The sequence below is a fragment of the Drosophila albomicans genome, chromosome 3, assembly GCF_009650485.2.
Source record: "Drosophila albomicans strain 15112-1751.03 chromosome 3, ASM965048v2, whole genome shotgun sequence".
Lineage (NCBI taxonomy): Eukaryota > Metazoa > Arthropoda > Insecta > Diptera > Drosophilidae > Drosophila > Drosophila albomicans.
This window is the reverse complement of record NC_047629.2, coordinates 29,870,494-29,886,559: the sequence shown is the minus strand read 5'-3', so window position 1 is coordinate 29,886,559 and position 16,066 is coordinate 29,870,494. Positions and strand designations below refer to the sequence as shown.

At 39.5% G+C, this 16,066-nt stretch overlaps 1 protein-coding gene across 4 annotated transcripts; it reads right to left on the bottom strand.

Annotated features, from left to right (window-relative positions):
* Window positions 1-11,773: 11,773 nt before the first annotated feature.
* LOC117569955 (trehalase) lies at window positions 11,774-15,489 on the bottom strand. Of its 4 annotated transcripts, none has more exons than XM_052004355.1 (4): window positions 15,336-15,489; window positions 13,812-15,273; window positions 12,683-13,228; window positions 11,774-12,652 (listed from the first exon to the last, which is right to left on the bottom strand). In XM_052004355.1, the coding sequence occupies exons 1-4, from the start codon at window positions 15,389-15,391 to the stop codon at window positions 12,044-12,046; spliced, it is 2,673 nt and encodes an 890-aa protein (XP_051860315.1). In that variant the 5' UTR covers window positions 15,392-15,489; the 3' UTR covers window positions 11,774-12,043. The 4 variants fall into 4 exon arrangements, with proteins under 4 accessions (XP_051860315.1, XP_051860313.1, XP_051860316.1 ...); XM_052004353.1 differs by having other exon boundaries at window positions 11,774-12,682; window positions 12,713-13,228; XM_052004356.1 differs by having other exon boundaries at window positions 12,713-13,228.
* Window positions 15,490-16,066: the final 577 nt, after the last annotated feature.

The following is a 16,066-nucleotide window of genomic DNA, read 5'->3' as shown; positions in this document are numbered from 1 at the left end:
AGTGATTGCCTAAAAGGATTATTACAAATTAAATAGTAAGAAAAGAAGATATAGAGAATAATATCTATTATAGGAATTCGCTAGTAAGTTCAGGAATATTTTGATTATTTTTCTTTTTACATCCATCATATCTTATACCTAATGCTCCCTCATGTTCACTTAATAGTTACAGGGTAGAGAGGCAAACACCCACCGCGTGCGTGTTATTAATTCGAGTCAATCTATTAAAAATGTAAAATGCATGAGCGTCAAACACAATTGCAGTCCGAAACTTCATAGATGTGCCACTGGATATTGATGTCTTTTTGGCTGGAAAATGTGAAAATGCAAGAGGGAAATGTCTGGCCATCTCACTGTCTGCCTGTCTGCCAGGCTGTCTAACTTGCTCGATGTGTGGCTGGCAGAGATCGTCTGGCTGCCAGCCACGTATGCTCTAAACATAGGACTCTATCTGTCGTCTGCTTTGAAGTTGCGCTGTGCGTGCCCCGTGGGCAAGTCAAATCGTGAGACAACCCGACTCCAACCCCAACCCCAACCCGAACTTCAACCCCAACCTTCCTCCTTACTGTTGCATTATTTACGCGACGCTTCTTGTTTATTGATGTTTGTCTGTGTCTGTGCTAGCTCTGTGTGTCGACTGCAGGTTTGTCTCTGCCATCGCCTTTGCCTTTGGCTTTGCCATGTTACCTGGGCGCTTTGTGGCTTTCACTAACGCCATGTTCCCCCTTAGCACCACCGGCGGCAACCACCGTTTGTCGACAGAGCAACTGCTTACATATTCATGAGGGTTGCGGTAGTAAAAGTAGCCGAAAAAAGTATATATAAAAGAAATGTCTTCGTCTCGTATGAGCATTGCCAAAAAAAAAAAACACGAAACGAAACTAAAATTGCGGTTCAAGTTCGTTGGGTTCGTAACTCGGAATGCTTTCGAGGCTTACATCCCTGTTTATCCCAGTGATGCACTTACTCTAGGGAATTGGGCTAACAGGCTGGGTGTTAGTCCGGGTGTCGCTACAGCTACATCTACAGCTTCAACTGCAATTTGCCGTTTAAATATGCGGATTTAATTGAGTTTAATTGTATATGAAACGAAAGATTTGTATTCCCATTTTTTGCTCCGCTGCATCACCAGAGCAAGAGACCATTCCAGCAACCGCATTCTGTCAGCTTGTTTCGAGGCATTTTTTCCGTGAGATGATGAAATCCGAAAACAAGCTGATTGTGTTCGTTATTTTTTCCATTTGCAGAGAAAGCATAAAAGTTGATTACAAATTCCACGTTTTTATAATACAACTGGGTTTTGTTTGAAGTTGATATGGAACGTGAAAATAATGGGTTTATGTAGTACATGATTTTTCTGAGCAACTATTGCGCATTCATGAAATTTAACAATTTGAAAATGAATAAGGTGATTATACAAACAAAAGCTGTCCCTTTGGACAAAACAAAAAAAAAATTGTTTACATATTTTTACAATAATACAAAATAAGGGAAACTGATTTGTGCTTTTTCTATACTGTTGACAGTATTTATTTAAATAACTTTAAATTGAATATTTTTCAGTACATTTTTCTTAGCGTTTAGTTAGAATAATATGAATAAAATCTGTCGCAAAAAAAAAACATATTTTACATGTTTTTTTAATAATATAATAGCAGAAAATCTAATTCTTCACAGTTGACAGATTACTTTGATCAAAACAAAACTTTAATATGTCTTTCAAATAATAATAATAATTGTTGCTTAATCTCTAAGGATGATCGAAGTAATAAAAAAAACTTTAAGTTTTAAATATAATTAGATCTATTCTGTTACAATTTAACAACTATTTATATTAAAGGAACATTTAATAATTGATTTTTTTTTGTTGATTGGTTAACTGTAACTAAATATATAAGGAGCCATAAAAAGGTATTTTTCGAGTTGTGCTCTTGGTTTATTTCTTGTACAATTTTAAAATTAATTTTTGTTTTTTTCTTTGCATTCGGTTCTTTTTTTAATAAATTCTAAATTAAATGAAAAAGAATGTAATAATTTAATGTAATATTCTTTTTTTATAATTCGTCAACTACATATAATATTCTAATATGGTTTATTGCCTGTTTGAAAGGTATAGCTGACAATGATTTTAAATTACCGCGTTTACTACTCATAGAACAGCATCTTTTGAGCATACATAACTACATTCACATAAGTACATGTGTACATTTATATTTTTGAGGGTGTAAGCCATAAAACAAAGAAACACTATGCAAAAGGTCGAGAGCTTATTAAAATTTATATATTTAAATAGCATTTACCGCAAGGCGCTTAGCTCTCACCCCATTGTTGTCTATCACTGCCACGCCGGCGGCATCATAGATGAAAGTTTCAAGTGCCCCACACGCACACACACTTGTACACACACTCGCACACTCACATACATACATATGTAACATAGAGGCTGGCGATACTTGGGAATTGAAAAAAGGGGTAGTTGGCGCAAACACAGACTAGAAAAACAATTTCACGGTTATTCCTGGCAAATATGAAAAGTAAAATGTAATAGCTCCACTCCAATTCCCCCAACTTCCCCGCTGAAATGGAACCACCCCTGCAGCGCTTTGAGGCATGGCAGCAACAGCAACAGCGTCGCATATCAAGCGGAAACGGAAGTCAGACACTTACATATGCGCGCGTAACTTTACGCCCACCGTCTTTATATCCAACTTGTTGTTGTTGATTTGCTTTTCACAATTTTCGTTTTTTTGTTGTCTTCGTTGGTCTGTCAGCCCTGCGGCATATTTCAACAGTTGCCAACAGTTTCTGTTGCCGTTGTTGTTGTTGTTGTTGTTGCTGCCATTGTTGTCATAATATTGGCATGCATATATCATACTGACGGTCTATAAAAATTTCTACACCAAATGCCGACATAAGGGTTGATTCCCTGTGTCAACGCTGTTGCACTTGTCATAAATCTGTGGACAGACGGTGTGATGGGCGGGGGGAGGAAGTGGGGGAGTGTCAGTCGCTATTTCGTTTTTAGAATGTAATAAGCCTCAATGGACTATCGCTTATTTTGATCCTAAGTGGTTGATAATAAATTGTTACTGAGTAATGTTCGATGTCATTTCAACTTGAAACTAAGGGTTGTTGTTCCTTCCAACCCCTTTGTTGTGCCCCCCTCTTCTTCTGCGTATCAATACGATTTTGTCAATTGCAGCAACATGAACAAATCAAATGTCGCCGAATTGCGAAGTTCGCTTTCGTTTTTTTTTTTTCGTTTTCTTGTGGCGTCTACTTATTTATTAAGCATGTCGCACGTCCAGAACCGGAGGAGATCAGACGCACATACACACACTCGACTCTGACTTGCACGCCTCACTGCCCCTCAACCCACTTTTCTGGGCATCTAAGCCAACTCACCTGCAACTCCCTTCGGCAACATTTTTATTAATATTTAATGTGAGTTTTGCAACTTTTGGCAGCCCCTGTTCCTGCCAACCCTCATAAAACGCAACTTTTTGCACAACTGACAACTCAATTCGGCAGCTTTGCTTCCCTTTCTACCCACCTCCCTCCCTCCCTCTGCTCCACAACAGCACGTGCCAAATATTTTTGTCGCTCTCCATGGTCCTTTGAGTTGCATGCAAAATGACGCAGCCCGCGACTCCTGGAGTCCATTAGACGTAGTTCTTCGACTACATAGCTTCATAATGAAAAAATTTCTACCGCCCAGAGACGCAGACAGGGGGTTGGCAGTGATTTGGGTGTGGGCGTGGCGTGACGTGGGCGTAACAGAACGAAGAGGGGAGAGGAGTGAGAATTGTGGACGCAACTAACGCTTGACGTAACATAAATCATAAATATTTTAAAGTTTCAAATTACCAGTGGCAAAAACAATCAATGTGGCCGTTTCCCTTCTACTCCCCCCCTTCAGCCACGAAGACACAAAGGGCGCTGTCACAGATGTCAGCATTTGCAGAGCCCCAGGGTAGGGGTTGGTGCCGCCTGGAATAAGACGCACATCACAATCAACTCTAATCTAATTAGAGACATTGCCGCATTTGATTCTTCTTTAAAGAACCAACCAAGTAGAGAGTTGAAAACGCAATTTTCAATTACAGGAGTGGAAGATGAGAAAAAGTTTACATAAAAGGAACAATGAAAACACTGAAGTGAACTTAATAATATTATACCTATTGTTATTTAGGATCCGATCTGGAATATATGTACATATACCTTAAATTCTAAAAACACTATTAAATTAAAAAACTTTTCCAATTGAATTCTTTTTAGATAGCTGAAAATATAAGAATATCTACTGTTATTTATTCTATTAATTGTAAAATGTTTCATTTAAAGAACATAATAACTCGATTTTGATTCCTGGAATAAATAATAAATATTAAAACTTCTTAGGCTACATGCCTATAACTATAACTATAACAACTATAAAATAAATATATAAAATTTATGTACGTTGTGTTTGAAAAATGTATAAATTTTGCAGACAGATTACAATTTCCAATCCAAAATAAAAATTTGTTGAAGTATTGTTTTAAACTATCAAGTAACTTTTCCAATTGAATTCAATTGAATAAGACTTACAAGTAATTCTAAATTGGTTGTAATTCTTAAAACAACTTTTCCATATAAATAACTTTAAAATAGATTTTTAAATAACTAAGATATTGTATTATCTAGTATAATAATTGTAAGTCATTACGTAAAGTGAGACTGTAAAATAAACAGAACTGAAAATATTATATTCAACCAAATAGTTTAACTAAATGAATTCTTTTGAAATATATATATTTAAAATATATCGAATTCCATTAATTTTAAATGTTGGGCTTCAAAAACTTGTATATCTAGGCGACGTAGGCCATAATTTTAAGTGCCAACTCGTTTGTAATTCTTGAAATGAAATGAGACTGCAAATTTAATGTTAAAAATAAATATAAAAGGTGTGCTGGGCGTACTTAATGCTCGTTGGTACTTAAATTTGCAGTACAGCAGAAGGATGTGAATCGCATCTGGTGAATGGACAGACAGAGAGACAGACAGACAGTCAGACAGAGAGACAGAATGCGTACTCACTTATTATTCACTGCTTGGCAGTTATGAATATTACAGAATGCCAAAATGTCTTGTAAGTTCGCACACAAGTATGTAATATGCGCGTACTTTTCATTTGGCAGTTACAGTAACTGGTAACGGGTACCGGGTACCGGGAACTCTTAACGTTACCGTTACCGTTAGTGACAGCACAAAATGGCGTCATCCTTCCGCTTGCCTGCCTCGCGTTTGTGTGTCCGCTCTGTCCGTTCGTGTTACGCTTACGGTTAACGTTGCAATTCATATAAAAATAATTGTTTGCAGGCGCAGCTTTCGCATTTATTATTTGCCACGGAAAGGCTGGCAACAAAACACTTCAACCACTGCGGCAGCCTCTTCAGTGGCAGAAGTAAATGATATTAAAAATGCAATTTGGACAACAAAAACAACTGCGTGCCACTTCTTCTTCTTCTTCTGCACAGAGATCCATTGGCTCCTGCTGCGACTCAAACCTGTCCCAACACACAACACACAACAACAACAAGAGCAGGAGCATCGTCAACTTCGCTCGACTGAATCGCGCTACGCACTTGGCAATACTACCGTATAATATGCAATACGGAATACGTATTTGCAAATTGCATTTCCAGCTGGATGCGCAGTGTCCTTTTGCATCTCAAGTTGCTGCTGCAATTGCATTGCATTTTGCACAGGACATTCGTGTCGCCACTGGTGATGATGTCCTCTTCGCTTGGACATGGGCATCAAATTAAACGCCCGCGCGCAATAAACATTAATAAAAATTACACAAAGATTGCCATTCGCTAAAGGTGCTGCAGCTGCAGCAAACGAAAATGGAAATTGCTCATAAACAAGTCCATCAAATAAAGTGCACACAACTGAAACTGCCAAGCACAATAAAACTGAACAAAAACCAAAGCGAAAAGCTCCACATCTTTGACATGCGACGCTCTTCATACCCTTTCAACTTTACCAAAAAGAGGAAAAGAAGAAATAGTTAAAAGGTACAAATTGAGCGTAAAGTTGGATGTGCAGTTATGAAAGAGCTGATACACTTTTAAATTTGAAATATAATCTAGAATTTAACCATCTAATTATATCTTTTTATACTACATAACTTTACAATTTTTATAAAATTTCTTTGTTAATTTCAAATCAAAGCCAAAAAAGTGTTTGTTTCTTAGTTAGAGTATTTATAAAGCGCTGCCATTGGTGACTTTTGGCGTTAAACCGCAGCACAATATTAACAATGACGCATACGAGCGTAACAAATACATACGCACACACATTTATAGTGATGGTGGAGAGGGGAAAGGGAAGAGCGGGCGACCACAGCAGACTATCAAATTTTAATACGCCACCAGCTTGTGCCTTTATTTCATAAATGTTTAATGAAATTAAGCGGCAAGCTTTTTGGGTGAGCTGCCCCAGCAGAGTCTTTCCCCACCTTCCCCTTTCCCCTCTGCTGCCCAAACCAGGCAGCCATTCGTCTGTCTGGCTGCCCCGAAAAGAGTATTCCGAAATAAATCATAAAGAGTAAAAATGCATAAGTAAGCCAGACAGTTGGCCAACGAGGCGGCAGCCAGGACATGCAGGACATTCAGAACACACTGGGGACAGTGACTGGGAGAGAGGACAGAGGGGCATTACATTGTTTGCATACCTTTTTAAACGATTTTCAAAGTTTTTCAACTGTGTATTTTTGTTTTGTTTTATTTTTTGATATTTGCTGCGACTACTTTTAACCACAACTAAAAGTGCGGCTGTTAAATTATGTAATAAGCGGTTTTTTATGTGCTTTTCAGTTTAATGAGTGCGACGCGAACGTCTCTCGCTCTCTCTCTTTCTCTCTCATTCTGTCTCTGCCTCTACATATTTGAAAAGGTCAACTAAAACAAGCATACAAAATATGAAATACTTCCGGCAAGCCAAAAGCATTCATGAGTCAGGCGACCGAGCAACCAAGCAACGCCCCAAAAGTATGCTACACAAAAAAACGACATAGCAAATATGTTTGAGGGAGGAAGAGAGATGAGAGAACGAGAAACATTTCCGTATTCCGAAGCGTATATGCGAAATCAAAAGTTGTTTATGACTCAATTTGTAGTTTTTGAACATGAATTATTGCAGCTGAGCGAACGACGCCCAAAGTCGAAGCACACAGAAAAAAGAAGCACCAAATTAATAAAAATGCAAAAAAACAGCAAAGCGAAATAAAACTGAATGAAGCAAATACAGATGTGTGTGTTTGTGATTGTGTGTGTGTTTACCAAACAACACGAAAAATATGCAAAAATATGCTCGAAAACTAATTTCGCAAAGAGGAAATTAAATATGGCAAAGTTTGACATGTGACAGATTTGTTATTGCTGCCTTTTGGCATTGTCTTTGATTTTATTTCCATTTCTAGTCGAGCAGCAAGTAATTGCAACATTTCGAGCTGTTGCACATGTCTCTCGCTATCTCTCTCTTGCTATCTCTCTCTCTTTGAGAAGTTTGTCAACAATTGTTGCAGACAAACACTCACTGATATCATTCCGCATTTGACATTTCATTTCAATTCCTTTTGCTTTCAGTTGCCTTTGCTTTTGGCCAACAACAACTTTTGCCACTTTCCACTTAATTTAGTCAATAAGATGCAAATGATCCCGACGCGCGGGTCTAATTAGAAACGCAGCCGGCAAACAAAAGACAGAAAGACACAAAGACAGCAGCAGCTTCATCGCTTCATCTCAAGTTCGTTAGTTTCGCCTTGTTTTCCATATTAAAAGCTGCGGTGCTTGAAAACTAAGCTTAATCCACGGAGAATATTCGCTGTCAGTCGCAACGTTATCTTGACACTGATGAGTTACAGCATTTCTGCATTTGCTTTCGCTTCTCTTCTTTCCACCACCTGCCACATGGGTTTGCCATCACTTGAGACTTAAAGTAGCACTTCTTCAAGGGCGTAGAAATCTGCGTCTGTAAATATTGTATTAACTGCATCAAAGTTGCTGTAGATTGCATATAGAGTGAAAGAAGCTAAAGATGGCATATTTTTACGTATTTGAATTTGAATTAACCTATGCGAAAAGTACTCATTAGTAACTTTTGAAAGCAGAAACTTACGTTAAACATCTACATTGAAAGGGTACATTTGAAATTTTAAACATAGTTTTAAAGCTTGAGGATAGAGCCGTAGTAATTCTGTGTTTATACCCGCTACCCATAGGGTAGAAGGGTATTATAACTTTGTGCCGGCAGGAAATGTATGTAACAGGTAGAAGGAGGCATCTCCGACCCTATAAAGTATATATATTCTTGATCAGCGTCAACAGCCGAGACGATATAGCCATGTCCGTCTGTCCGTCTGTCCGTCTGTGTGTCTGTCCGTCCGTCCATATGAACACCTAGATCTCAGAGACTATAAGAGATAGAGCAATAATTTTTTTTCGACAGCATTTGTTATGTTTGCACGCAGATCAAGTTTGTTTCAAATTTTTGCCACGCCCACTTCCGCCCCCGCAAATCAAAAAAATCGAATAACAAGCGTAATTGTAAAGCTAGAATTGCGAATTTTGGTATATACAATAACTATTATAGTAGTTATGATTCCTGAAAATTTGGTTGCGATCAGATAAAAATCGTCGAAGTTATTAAAGAAACACTTTTGTATGGGCAAAACGCCTACTTACTAGGGGTCTAATTTGCTTTGGCCGACAATCTGGTATATGTTCCGTCTATGGTATATTTTGAATGCGGTACTATATCGATATACCAAATATACGATTTGGTATTTTTTTAGTATTTTTAGTATATTTGGTATATTTTTTATAATAATACCCCAAAATATATTATTAGTATTTTTGTAGTATAATTGGTATGTTTTGAGAATAATACCGCAAAATATATTGCTTTTATTCAAAATGGGTAGCGGGTATCTCACAGTCGAGCACACTCGACTGTAGCTTTCTTACTTGTTTTTTTTTGTATGGATATGATTGGTTAATTTGTTAACATGTGAGCTACAAGTTTCTGGAATTCATTTAAAAATATAGTAAAATGTTCATTGAAACCATTATTTTAAAGAAAGTGAAAATTATGTACATCTGTAAATATTGTATTAACTGCAGAAAAGTTACAGTAAATTCTTCAAGATCGAGACACACTAAATATTGCATATTTGTATGTACTTGCTTTAGTGAGATTTTTATATAAATATTTTTAAGGACATACAAATAATAAATCTGTAATTTGGTCATATAATTTCTAATGTATAATGTGAGTTTTAAGAAGCCAATATAAATTTCGAAATGAAGCTGAATTTGTGTTAGAACTTAATTTTAAATAAAAAAAATAAACAAAATTGATAATAAAAGGTTTTTAATCAGAAGTAACAGAAATCGTAAAATGAACAAGGGTTTGAGATTAATTAATAATTTGTTATATTTTTATGATTCAACTCCAAATTATTATTATTAAAGTTGTAAGAAACTAAGCTCAAACATAGTAAACTATGAATAAATAAATAAAAATATTAAAATCAAACAAGAAGTTTGGATTTCACATAACTTTTTGATCAGTGACAACAATAAGTGGAATTTAATAAAGAAACAAATATTTCAAAATGAAATTGCCATGTTATTAGCAATAATTCTTTGATAAAAGCTAATAGATAGTTAAATGCTTCAACAGTGAGTTTATCATGAGGATGTCACCATCAGAGTTCACTTTATAGATTATGAGTCATAATAGTAGCTCAACTAATGAAATGAAAATCCAGTTCCCCTTTGTGGATTTGCCGAGTACGTCTCTGACTAGCTTAGAACGTGTGAGTGTAAGTGTGTATGTGTTTGGGTGTGTGTGTGTGTGTTTGCTACTCTGCCATATGCAGGCATGCCGACCATGAAATGATGTGCACATATTTCATCATCAAGTGTGCAGCAACAACAGCAGCAGTTTGTACGTTTATCATTCGACTGTGGTTGCTCTCACGCGTTTGTCCCTCATCTATTTCTCGGTCTTGGTTACGGCCATGGCTACGAGTGCTGTTACGAGTGTTGGTTACGAGTTGCGAGTTGCGGGCTTCGATTTCATGCCGAGCTCAACTACGACCGACCAACCGATGGATGGATGGATGGATGGATGACACATTCGCTGACAAATGACCGAATGGGGATAATTGGATAAAAAGTGCATTAAATGCTCGTTTGGCACAACGGGGCGTATGAACTTTTCATTTCGCATTCAGTCGGAAAATTCAATCAAATTAGCAGAAAAGTGCACAAAACCCACAACTACAACTGCGATACGTTCATTTGTAACAAGTATTTATGCATGTGCAGCGACTAATAACATGCAATTGGCAAATGGCGAGTTTCATTGCCAAAAATATTTCATGGCTGACTACTTATCGCTTAATCACATCAGTGCCATCCCATCGCATCGGAACATCGAAGCGTCGACCAGTGTTTTGGGGGGGCCATAAAACATTTAGCAACATGAAACTGTTACTTTTACTGTTACAACCGCTACTCTCACTTTCCCGCCAGACATCAAAGCCAATCAAAACGGCATTTCAATAATATCAGAACGCTACAATCGCATCAGCAAAAAGGGGGGAGACAGGGAAAACTCCCCCAACCACACACCACCCCACACACACACACATATAGTCGAGAGACAAGCGAACAAATGTTGTAATGTGGCACGCGTGTTTTTGGTTGTGGCAACATGAGCAGAGGGTGGCACATAAACGATTTGTTCGCAAATATCAGCAGCAAGAGCTCACTCCCATACACACACAAACACACACAGAGCCACACACACACAATGGCATGGTGGGTGTGGAAATTGTGTCAAACGAGACTTTCGCTTTTCAACAAATGTGTCCTTGTCCAAATGCTTCGAGATATTACAACATGTCCATATACATTTGTATGTCTTTCTCTCTCCCTCTCTCTCTCTCTCTCTCTCTTTCGCTCTTTCTCTCATCCTCTTGGCCATAACATAAAGATATTGACAGCTACATAAAGATAACCATAGAGAGCAATGAAATGGAGTGAGCCAAGTGAATGTGATTTCAGAGGAAGAAATTATCAAATTTAATGTGATTTTTGTGCATCATTTCGTGTCGTATGTTAAATGGAATTGTTTTATTTTGAACTGATAGCAAATGCAATTTTGTTCCTTAAACCTTTATATTCTTCTGTATTGGCCGCGATATAAAGAGACTTAGGGCTAAATGAAGAAGGAAATTATCAAATTTTTGTTGCAATTGCATACTAAAAATATTGAGTATGACTCTTGCTACCGTAAACCTTTCTACTACTGACCTATGTAGCTTTAAAGTAGTTAATTCTTACAGCTAAGTAATGACAGTCAGCCATCGAATGTAGTTGTAGTAAATTCTACGAAAGGAAAAGAAAATAATCAACATGTAGTTGTGATTTTATACAATGTTATCATGTTGTTGGTTAAATAAATAAATATGAATTTCTGATTTCATAAAACTCTATAGATACCCCTTATATCTATCTACTTTCTTCTCTTCTTTCTTTCTCTTGCACTTTGGTATATTCTTTTAATACAGTTAATTAGCAGTTAATTAGTAATATTCACTTATGCCATTCCAAATTTCTGCGTGCGACTCATCTATTTATATTTTCAATTTTCCCACATCTTTCTTAATACTTACAGCTAGTGATTAGTGATAGCCATAATATGCAGTGAATAAAGTTTTATCAAATTCGTTGTGATTTTATTTTAACTGATAGTAAATTCAATTGTGTTCGTAATTTTTATATCTTTAACTTATCTACGCATGTCTTGACAATAACTTAAAGATACTTGCAAATGTAGTGGATTAAATTCTCTGTTGGATAACCAAAAATGATCAAATTTGTTGAGAGTTTTGTGCAGTATTTCCTGAAGTTTCGTAAATTAGAACTATTAAATTTTGATTTGACCGAAAAATGCGTTCAGCTTTGGCTCCACAATTGACTTAATTGCATTCCTTTTGGTTTTCCGCACGCGCATCCGCTTTAGCGCGACAGCATATGCAGTGGTCGTCATCGTCGTTGTTCGCCTCCTGCGGCTTCGCATCAAAGCAATTTCCCGTCGTGGAATCGGCCAGCGGAAAGACCTTCCTCAGCATGGGATTAGGTGGAGCAGGACCAACACTACAGTCGGGTGCAACTGATGGACTTTCGCCACAATCTTGTCCATCCTCAGCACTTCTAGCCTGTGCTTCGGCACAGCCGTCGTTGACCACTTCAGTATCACACGGACAAGCTGCAGTTGCTTCCTCTAGCTGAGACGGTGTCAAGTCAAGCAGACAGTCCACATCTTCCATCTCGATCTCAATTGGTTTCGGCTCACTGGCTTTGCAGGGGTCAGCACACTCTGCAGCCGAGGCAAGTGAAAAGATCGGTGGCTTCTCTCGCTTCTCCTGCTTATCGCAGACTTCATGACAAACTGGACAAATAGCAATCGATGCTCTAGTCTCTGCTGTAGCTGTGGCCACATTAACTGTGGACGTTGGACACTGTGCCTGTGGCTGTGCTTTTGGTGGGCACTGTACTTGTGGCTGTGCTTTTGGTGGACACGGTGCCTGTGGCTGTGCTTTTGGTGGACACGGTGCCTGTGGCGGTGTTTGTGGTGGACACGGTGCCTGTGGCGGTGTTTGTGGTGGGCACGGTGTCTGCGCTTTGGCAACTGGATCTGGTTTAATAGGTTCTTCGCCACACTGACATTCTTGTTCGCTTGTTGCGAAGCTCTCAATAAGCGCGGGTTCCTCTTCCTCCTCATAGACCGTGCGACAACACATCACCGAACAACCTGTCTCAGTCTCCTGTGCATTTGCGGCATTGCCAGCATTTCCGGTGTTGCCACCATTTCCGTTGCATTCCGCATTTACTGGCGTCGCACAAGCAGCTTGCGATTTCTCTAGCTTTTGCGCCAAATAGGCTTCGCTTGTTATGGGACACTCTTCATCTACAATCGGCTTGCCAGTTGACTTATCATCGTCTTCTGGGCACACACAACCTGCAGCATCAGCTGGATCCTTCGCTGTCAACTCCTGGCCATACTTGGCCAGTAGCTCGATGAGCACTCCATTTGTCCAGCCAAATCCGGTCTGATTGACGTACTCACCCGAACCGCCGCTGCCGAATACCTCGCAGTTGTACTGCATAAAAAGGATTATACGTTAGTTCAATTTTGATCAATAAACCAGATCGGTCAATTCGATTCTTAGATTAAAAACGAACTAAAGATCAAAAGTAAACTGAACAAAAAAATAACGATAAAGGTGAACTTAACCATCGTTCCATTTACTGAACAAGCTCGTTCGTTCATTGTGAACTAGTGAGCTAAATCATCAGAGAAGTAGATCAATTTCAATTTGATCGTTCGAACAAGAACGAACTAAAGATTAAAAGTGAACAACTGAAGAAGAGATAAAGATAGTGATGAAATTATTCAGTTTAGAAACATCGTTACATCATTTACTGAACAAGTTCGATCATCATTTTTGATCGACAAACTAGATCGCTCAACAAGATTGTTCAATTAAATACAAACTGTAGATGAAAAGTTAATAACCGAGCAAGAAAGAACGTTCAATTTACTCAAGTTCGTTCGTTAATTATGATCAGTAAACTAGGACGTTCGATTCGTAAAGGAGAAAGAACAACTAAGCTACAATGAATTAGTTCTTTCACTTTTCTCCGTCCGTTTATGAACGATTCGTACTATTCGAATCTTCTCACCTTTTCGTACATGAATCCGGTCTTCTTGTAAGCCTCATAGTTGGATCGCACCCATCGATCACGCCAGCGTTGCGACAATTCCTTGGCCTGTGGCGTTCCTAGATTATTGAGGCCCTCGATCAGCACATGCATCATCGGAGGCCACACATTCGGATAGTCCCATTGTTCACCCGTATTGCTCAGTGTGTGTGGAACGCCACCCGGAAACGAATCCAGCTTATTCTCCTCAATGTAACGCATTAGCGACTCGGTGATCTTGTCAGCATTGTTGATGGGATACGCACGCGCCCAAAGTGGCGACAGATTTGTGGCAACAAAATAATCGCGAGGCACCTTGTTCTTCAGATCGTAATCGAACCAAACGCCACGCTCCTCATTCCACAGCACTGCGGTTATGGCCTTGATTAGATTGCCCGCAATCATGCGATAGTTTTCCGCTCTGTCCGTGTTGCCCATCCACGAGTTGAACTCGGCGAGTGTCTTGCAATTGCGAAACAATATGCAGTTCAGATCAACAGGCACTATCCAGGTGGTCTTGATGTTGGCCAAAGTACCCACATTATTACCACAGTCGGAGACAAACCAGCGTGAACTAAAGTCCATGCCCGACTCACAGGCAGCCTTCAGATGCGAGTAGTGCTCCTCCTTTTCGGTGTTCGTGGCAAAGCCTGAGGCACTCGCCACATCCTCGCGAAACGATTCGGGTCGTGGTCCATTCGATTTGTCGCGATACTGATACATGGTGCGTCCCTTGACCTGAACCGCATGATTGCTCAGGAAATTATCGATCTCCATCTCGAGTATGGGCAGCACTTGTACCGCATACTTGCGATCATTGGTCATCTCCACGTACGACTTCACCATGGGCACCAGCAGCGGTGGCTGCGAGCGACCCCAATAATAGATGCGTCCACCATTCGGCACAAACTTGTACTGCGACACAATGTACAGCAGGTTATCGATCATACCCCGTGCCGTCTGTGCCATGCCATTGTACAGCAGACCACGCACAATCCAATACGTGTCCCAATAGTAGAACTCATTGAATCGTCCACCAGGCACTATAAACGGATTCGGTACATAGACCAGGGAGTATTGCAATGGATTCGAACGGACGCAGTCTTTGATGTGGCGACCGAGACTCTTCCACATCTTGTTCAGCTCCGAGGCAAACTTCTTCAGTTCGGGATCCTTAACTTGGGCCAAGAACGCGGGCTCGCAGCGCCAATCAGGTGGACACCAGGCCTCCAACTCTGTGCCAGGTGGCTCGAAATGATTCTCCACGAAATTGGTTAAATGCTTCACCGAGTTTTCATTCTTTTTGCAGCTGCAGAAGAGCTGCCAATCGGCCAAAATTCGATCAGGCGAATAGCGACTGGCCATATCCACAAAATATTTCGAGTCCTTGAACATATTCGACATTTGTACTGCCCGTAGCAAGGTGCCACAGCAATAGATGGCACTGAGGGGCATGTTACGAGTTGCAGTTGCAGCAATTGGAAACGAGTACAGTTGAGGACTTACCCATTGGCACCTGCCAGGTGCACTTCGCCACATTCAGCGCATTTGCGAGCAGACATTTTGTCGACAATTTTAAATGCTAAGTATTGTTTGTGGAGCCTGTGAAACTGAAATTTGATGAGACGAGAAGTTGAAGCAAACTGTGTGAGCAGACAGCTAAATGATAGTTAACTGCTCTCAAACTTTTTCATTTCGAAAAGCAACTCGAAACGAAGACGTTTGAAGGTGAGAAAGAGCAGGAGAGAGGTGGAGAGAGAGAGAGCTGGAGAGATAAATCAAAAGGCAAGCATAACATCCATTATATTGACCATTAAAACAAATTTGTCGACATTTGCCATTAAGAGTCAACAATGCTGCCGCCATAAATCAGCGTAAATAGACAGGAAGCGCCTTAAAATCTGCTACACAAATGTGCCCCGCTCTTCGCCTTGGTCTTCGCCTTCGCGTTCAGCTGCCATACATTTATTTGAAATTACCATAAATGTTTTGGGTCCCCCCCTGTTGTCCGTCCTCCATCCTCCCGCCCCTCGCCTCGTGTCTTGTGCCTCAACTGGCGATTCCCTAAAAGCTATTGGCCTCTTGTCCATTTGTAATTTCCAGACAATTTATCAAACAAGCCAACTGAACTGAAGGCAAAAGGCAAGAAAATGCTGAATTGAAATGGCGCAGAAAATGCCCTTCAAGTGGCTTCGTGTGGACCAAACACAGATGAAAAAAAAACACAAAATGAAAAC